General features: G+C 76.2%; 2 protein-coding genes across 2 annotated transcripts; one reads left to right on the forward strand and one right to left on the reverse strand.

The window, feature by feature from the left end:
* Window positions 1–295: 295 nt before the first annotated feature.
* On the forward strand, window positions 296–1,201 carry LOC125433528 (glycine-rich cell wall structural protein-like; the record flags this gene model as incomplete). Its single annotated transcript, XM_048498111.1, has 1 exon — window positions 296–1,201. A coding segment is annotated over one exon (906 nt), but the record flags the coding sequence as incomplete, so codon positions are not given.
* Window positions 1,202–3,655: 2,454 nt separating this feature from the next.
* On the reverse strand, window positions 3,656–4,678 carry LOC125433527 (basic proline-rich protein-like; the record flags this gene model as incomplete). Its single annotated transcript, XM_048498110.1, has 1 exon — window positions 3,656–4,678. A coding segment is annotated over one exon (1,023 nt), but the record flags the coding sequence as incomplete, so codon positions are not given.
* Between the last annotated feature and the right edge of the window lie 2,323 nt (window positions 4,679–7,001).

Here is a 7,001-nt window from a genome sequence, read left to right on the forward strand (position 1 = left end):
GGGGGGTGGGGGGGGGGGGGGGTGGGGGGGGGGGGGGGTGGGGGGGGGGGGGGGTGGGGGGGGGGGGGGGTGGGGGGGGGGGGGGGTGGGGGGGGGGGGGGGTGGGGGGGGGGGGGGGTGGGGGGGGGGGGGGGTGGGGGGGGGGGGGGGTGGGGGGGGGGGGGGGTGGGGGGGGGGGGGGGTGGGGGGGGGGGGGGGTGGGGGGGGGGGGGGGTGGGGGGGGGGGGGGGTGGGGGGGGGGGGGGGTGGGGGGGGGGGGGGGTGGGGGGGGGGGGGGGTGGGGGGGGGGGGGGGTGGGGGGGGGGGGGGGTGGGGGGGGGGGGGGGTGGGGGGGGGGGGGGGTGGGGGGGGGGGGGGGTGGGGGGGGGGGGGGGTGGGGGGGGGGGGGGGTGGGGGGGGGGGGGGGTGGGGGGGGGGGGGGGTGGGGGGGGGGGGGGGTGGGGGGGGGGGGGGGTGGGGGGGGGGGGGGGTGGGGGGGGGGGGGGGTGGGGGGGGGGGGGGGTGGGGGGGGGGGGGGGTGGGGGGGGGGGGGGGTGGGGGGGGGGGGGGGTGGGGGGGGGGGGGGGTGGGGGGGGGGGGGGGTGGGGGGGGGGGGGGGTGGGGGGGGGGGGGGGTGGGGGGGGGGGGGGGTGGGGGGGGGGGGGGGTGGGGGGGGGGGGGGGTGGGGGGGGGGGGGGGTGGGGGGGGGGGGGGGTGGGGGGGGGGGGGGGTGGGGGGGGGGGGGGGTGGGGGGGGGGGGGGGTGGGGGGGGGGGGGGGTGGGGGGGGGGGGGGGTGGGGGGGGGGGGGGGTGGGGGGGGGGGGGGGTGGGGGGGGGGGGGGGTGGGGGGGGGGGGGGGTGGGGGGGGGGGGGGGTGGGGGGGGGGGGGGGTGGGGGGGGGGGGGGGTGGGGGGGGGGGGGGGTGGGGGGGGGGGGGGGTGGGGGGGGGGGGGGGTGGGGGGGGGGGGGGGTGGGGGGGGGGGGGGGTGGGGGGGGGGGGGGGTGGGGGGGGGGGGGGGTGGGGGGGGGGGGGGGTGGGGGGGGGGGGGGGTGGGGGGGGGGGGGGGTGGGGGGGGGGGGGGGTGGGGGGGGGGGGGGGTGGGGGGGGGGGGGGGTGGGGGGGGGGGGGGGTGGGGGGGGGGGGGGGTGGGGGGGGGGGGGGGTGGGGGGGGGGGGGGGTGGGGGGGGGGGGGGGTGGGGGGGGGGGGGGGTGGGGGGGGGGGGGGGTGGGGGGGGGGGGGGGTGGGGGGGGGGGGGGGTGGGGGGGGGGGGGGGTGGGGGGGGGGGGGGGTGGGGGGGGGGGGGGGTGGGGGGGGGGGGGGGTGGGGGGGGGGGGGGGTGGGGGGGGGGGGGGGTGGGGGGGGGGGGGGGTGGGGGGGGGGGGGGGTGGGGGGGGGGGGGGGTGGGGGGGGGGGGGGGTGGGGGGGGGGGGGGGTGGGGGGGGGGGGGGGTGGGGGGGGGGGGGGGTGGGGGGGGGGGGGGGTGGGGGGGGGGGGGGGTGGGGGGGGGGGGGGGTGGGGGGGGGGGGGGGTGGGGGGGGGGGGGGGTGGGGGGGGGGGGGGGTGGGGGGGGGGGGGGGTGGGGGGGGGGGGGGGTGGGGGGGGGGGGGGGTGGGGGGGGGGGGGGGTGGGGGGGGGGGGGGGTGGGGGGGGGGGGGGGTGGGGGGGGGGGGGGGTGGGGGGGGGGGGGGGTGGGGGGGGGGGGGGGTGGGGGGGGGGGGGGGTGGGGGGGGGGGGGGGTGGGGGGGGGGGGGGGTGGGGGGGGGGGGGGGTGGGGGGGGGGGGGGGTGGGGGGGGGGGGGGGTGGGGGGGGGGGGGGGTGGGGGGGGGGGGGGGTGGGGGGGGGGGGGGGTGGGGGGGGGGGGGGGTGGGGGGGGGGGGGGGTGGGGGGGGGGGGGGGTGGGGGGGGGGGGGGGTGGGGGGGGGGGGGGGTGGGGGGGGGGGGGGGTGGGGGGGGGGGGGGGTGGGGGGGGGGGGGGGTGGGGGGGGGGGGGGGTGGGGGGGGGGGGGGGTGGGGGGGGGGGGGGGTGGGGGGGGGGGGGGGTGGGGGGGGGGGGGGGTGGGGGGGGGGGGGGGTGGGGGGGGGGGGGGGTGGGGGGGGGGGGGGGTGGGGGGGGGGGGGGGTGGGGGGGGGGGGGGGTGGGGGGGGGGGGGGGTGGGGGGGGGGGGGGGTGGGGGGGGGGGGGGGTGGGGGGGGGGGGGGGTGGGGGGGGGGGGGGGTGGGGGGGGGGGGGGGTGGGGGGGGGGGGGGGTGGGGGGGGGGGGGGGTGGGGGGGGGGGGGGGTGGGGGGGGGGGGGGGTGGGGGGGGGGGGGGGTGGGGGGGGGGGGGGGTGGGGGGGGGGGGGGGTGGGGGGGGGGGGGGGTGGGGGGGGGGGGGGGTGGGGGGGGGGGGGGGTGGGGGGGGGGGGGGGTGGGGGGGGGGGGGGGTGGGGGGGGGGGGGGGTGGGGGGGGGGGGGGGTGGGGGGGGGGGGGGGTGGGGGGGGGGGGGGGTGGGGGGGGGGGGGGGTGGGGGGGGGGGGGGGTGGGGGGGGGGGGGGGTGGGGGGGGGGGGGGGTGGGGGGGGGGGGGGGTGGGGGGGGGGGGGGGTGGGGGGGGGGGGGGGTGGGGGGGGGGGGGGGTGGGGGGGGGGGGGGGTGGGGGGGGGGGGGGGTGGGGGGGGGGGGGGGTGGGGGGGGGGGGGGGTGGGGGGGGGGGGGGGTGGGGGGGGGGGGGGGTGGGGGGGGGGGGGGGTGGGGGGGGGGGGGGGTGGGGGGGGGGGGGGGTGGGGGGGGGGGGGGGTGGGGGGGGGGGGGGGTGGGGGGGGGGGGGGGTGGGGGGGGGGGGGGGTGGGGGGGGGGGGGGGTGGGGGGGGGGGGGGGTGGGGGGGGGGGGGGGTGGGGGGGGGGGGGGGTGGGGGGGGGGGGGGGTGGGGGGGGGGGGGGGTGGGGGGGGGGGGGGGTGGGGGGGGGGGGGGGTGGGGGGGGGGGGGGGTGGGGGGGGGGGGGGGTGGGGGGGGGGGGGGGTGGGGGGGGGGGGGGGTGGGGGGGGGGGGGGGTGGGGGGGGGGGGGGGTGGGGGGGGGGGGGGGTGGGGGGGGGGGGGGGTGGGGGGGGGGGGGGGTGGGGGGGGGGGGGGGTGGGGGGGGGGGGGGGTGGGGGGGGGGGGGGGTGGGGGGGGGGGGGGGTGGGGGGGGGGGGGGGTGGGGGGGGGGGGGGGTGGGGGGGGGGGGGGGTGGGGGGGGGGGGGGGTGGGGGGGGGGGGGGGTGGGGGGGGGGGGGGGTGGGGGGGGGGGGGGGTGGGGGGGGGGGGGGGTGGGGGGGGGGGGGGGTGGGGGGGGGGGGGGGTGGGGGGGGGGGGGGGTGGGGGGGGGGGGGGGTGGGGGGGGGGGGGGGTGGGGGGGGGGGGGGGTGGGGGGGGGGGGGGGTGGGGGGGGGGGGGGGTGGGGGGGGGGGGGGGTGGGGGGGGGGGGGGGTGGGGGGGGGGGGGGGTGGGGGGGGGGGGGGGTGGGGGGGGGGGGGGGTGGGGGGGGGGGGGGGTGGGGGGGGGGGGGGGTGGGGGGGGGGGGGGGTGGGGGGGGGGGGGGGTGGGGGGGGGGGGGGGTGGGGGGGGGGGGGGGTGGGGGGGGGGGGGGGTGGGGGGGGGGGGGGGTGGGGGGGGGGGGGGGTGGGGGGGGGGGGGGGTGGGGGGGGGGGGGGGTGGGGGGGGGGGGGGGTGGGGGGGGGGGGGGGTGGGGGGGGGGGGGGGTGGGGGGGGGGGGGGGTGGGGGGGGGGGGGGGTGGGGGGGGGGGGGGGTGGGGGGGGGGGGGGGTGGGGGGGGGGGGGGGTGGGGGGGGGGGGGGGTGGGGGGGGGGGGGGGTGGGGGGGGGGGGGGGTGGGGGGGGGGGGGGGTGGGGGGGGGGGGGGGTGGGGGGGGGGGGGGGTGGGGGGGGGGGGGGGTGGGGGGGGGGGGGGGTGGGGGGGGGGGGGGGTGGGGGGGGGGGGGGGTGGGGGGGGGGGGGGGTGGGGGGGGGGGGGGGTGGGGGGGGGGGGGGGTGGGGGGGGGGGGGGGTGGGGGGGGGGGGGGGTGGGGGGGGGGGGGGGTGGGGGGGGGGGGGGGTGGGGGGGGGGGGGGGTGGGGGGGGGGGGGGGTGGGGGGGGGGGGGGGTGGGGGGGGGGGGGGGTGGGGGGGGGGGGGGGTGGGGGGGGGGGGGGGTGGGGGGGGGGGGGGGTGGGGGGGGGGGGGGGTGGGGGGGGGGGGGGGTGGGGGGGGGGGGGGGTGGGGGGGGGGGGGGGTGGGGGGGGGGGGGGGTGGGGGGGGGGGGGGGTGGGGGGGGGGGGGGGTGGGGGGGGGGGGGGGTGGGGGGGGGGGGGGGTGGGGGGGGGGGGGGGTGGGGGGGGGGGGGGGTGGGGGGGGGGGGGGGTGGGGGGGGGGGGGGGTGGGGGGGGGGGGGGGTGGGGGGGGGGGGGGGTGGGGGGGGGGGGGGGTGGGGGGGGGGGGGGGTGGGGGGGGGGGGGGGTGGGGGGGGGGGGGGGTGGGGGGGGGGGGGGGTGGGGGGGGGGGGGGGTGGGGGGGGGGGGGGGTGGGGGGGGGGGGGGGTGGGGGGGGGGGGGGGTGGGGGGGGGGGGGGGTGGGGGGGGGGGGGGGTGGGGGGGGGGGGGGGTGGGGGGGGGGGGGGGTGGGGGGGGGGGGGGGTGGGGGGGGGGGGGGGTGGGGGGGGGGGGGGGTGGGGGGGGGGGGGGGTGGGGGGGGGGGGGGGGGGGGGCATGTCCCCTGGCCTGTGCGACGTGCCAGAGGCCGGAGGACACGGTACGGCGTTTGGGAAAAGGGAGGGGGAATGGCGCCTTCCAGCCGCTGCTGTTCACATGGCAACGGCTGGAAGCCGCTGTTTCCCAAAAACCTCGCTGGGGAAGCGAGGTCAGGAAAAAGTGGCTTCGCGCTGCTGGGGAGGCGCGAGGGCGGCACGGCTGCGCAGCAGCTGTGCCCCCCGTACGACCAGCTCCCTGGGGACAGTGTTTTTGCCGTCCCCAGGGCGCTGTTTATGGCCCGTGAGGAAAGGGCCATAGAGTTCACCCTATAAAAGGATAGCCTGGAACTCCCAATCATTTATGAAAGTGAAGGAGTATAAAACACTAATATTATTTTGTCTGTTTCCTTCTTAGGCAATTGTCCAATAAGAGATTGATATGATATTTTTACGGTTTCATACGTGGTAGCTGCAAGGGAAAAAAGCACTGAAGTTTCAAAGGTGGTTTTTTTTTCAATAAAGAAACAGATTTCAGTGGATATTTGCATTATCTTGGGCTATTTACATATATGCAAGTTTGCCCTGAATTATGTACTGAAGTTATTTAAAGCTGCTATTGAGGATGATGGATAGTTTGGTTCACTTTATAACCAGCTTGGGATATAAAGTTTTTTCACTCGGGGGCAGAAGAAAACTTGCAAGGATTTAATTTTCAAGTAAGTTATTTGGAAGGGGAGATCATCTATTATTGAAGGTGAAGTGCCAGGAGGAAAGATGGTGACAGAGATTTTAATTCTTTGTAAATCCTGCAATTTCATTACTTCCCTTATTGAATATTTATGTAGCATTGCAGCATTAGCAGCAGCATAGCAGGGACTTCTGATTATTATTGCTAGATAACTTACCGGCCAACTGACAAACAAGCAAAGCCTGAGTGTTCTGGAAACTGGCCAGTTTAATCTTATGTGGAGTTTCATTGATTTAAACTAGTCTGACAACCTCAGCCTTAGCACCTCCTGTGAACAACAGAATCCTGAAATTATGTAGGATAGGGCTGCCACTTTTTAAATGATAGTCGGATTCCCCCCGCCCCCCAATTCTTCTGCATTGTTCTTCTCATCTACATGTTTGTGCTGGTCTGTGTTCCAGTCTACCTAAATTCTGCATTTACATGGATATTTTCTGTAATTAATTTTAGAATTAGGAACAGGAACTTCTTGCTCTCAGTACAACTGTCTGTTCTTTTGAATTGTTTTCTTTTATTTTCATCACCATGTAGTTCATGCTCATAAATGATTCCTGGTTTATATGTACATCTGAAGGACAAAAAGAAATGTGCATGCAGTGGTTATAAATGATCTTGTTTATATCAGTTATAAATAACATTGCCACATATTAGGATGTGCATTGACATCAAAAAGCCCATCCAGTTATGTGGTGGTGGCCCAAAAGAACCATATGATGCGGATGTACATTTTCTACCCACATTGCTCAAATGCTATTCTGCTCAAAATATTCCTTTGTTAGATCAGATCAATTTTGTTTAAGACTGGAATGTTAGAAGTGTAAAGTAGCTCAGGACATTCTATTTTGAAATAGCTGAGCAGAATAAAGAAACAGAGTTGAATTGGTGTGTCAGTTACAAAGTCTATATCCCACCATTCTGCCTTCACAAGACCCACCAAGGAAGCTAACAAATATATATATCATATTTTGAAACCATCAAAATCAACCAAAAAGACTCACCCATCATTAAAACGATTAAAACCAGAGTTAAATACATGCAATGATTTTTTTAAAAAAAAAACCACCAAAACATTGCACAGGAAGGAGGGATCACTGAGGAATGCCACACTAAACAAAAAAAGATGGCAAGAGAATGAAACATATGGAGTCCTTGGGAAGAGAGTTCCAAAGTTTTGGTGCTAGGACCAAAAACACACTTTTCAGGGTTGCCAGTTGCCTAATCTCAGAAAGAAGGGGCAGCCAAAGTAACAGATAACACTGATGGTCGGGTAGGTTCATAAACTGATGATGAAGAAATTTGAAATTGTACTGTTGAAGGCTTTCATGTCCATAATCAACTGGCTACTGTGGGTTTTACAGACTGTGTTGCCAAGATCTTGCAGTTTTTGCTTCTAAATGGATTGTAGATCAAATAAAATCTGAAATTGTTATTCTGTTCTTTGGCATAATCATTAGGGAGTAGAAAGGTACACCTCCCTGGATATGATTGCATGGCATTCAAGGAGCCTTTGAGGCAAGACATACCAGGATTCCTGAGGATGGGGAATACCATACATAGCCTTTTATACACAT

Source organism: Sphaerodactylus townsendi, linkage group LG05, assembly GCF_021028975.2.
Source record: "Sphaerodactylus townsendi isolate TG3544 linkage group LG05, MPM_Stown_v2.3, whole genome shotgun sequence".
Lineage (NCBI taxonomy): Eukaryota > Metazoa > Chordata > Lepidosauria > Squamata > Sphaerodactylidae > Sphaerodactylus > Sphaerodactylus townsendi.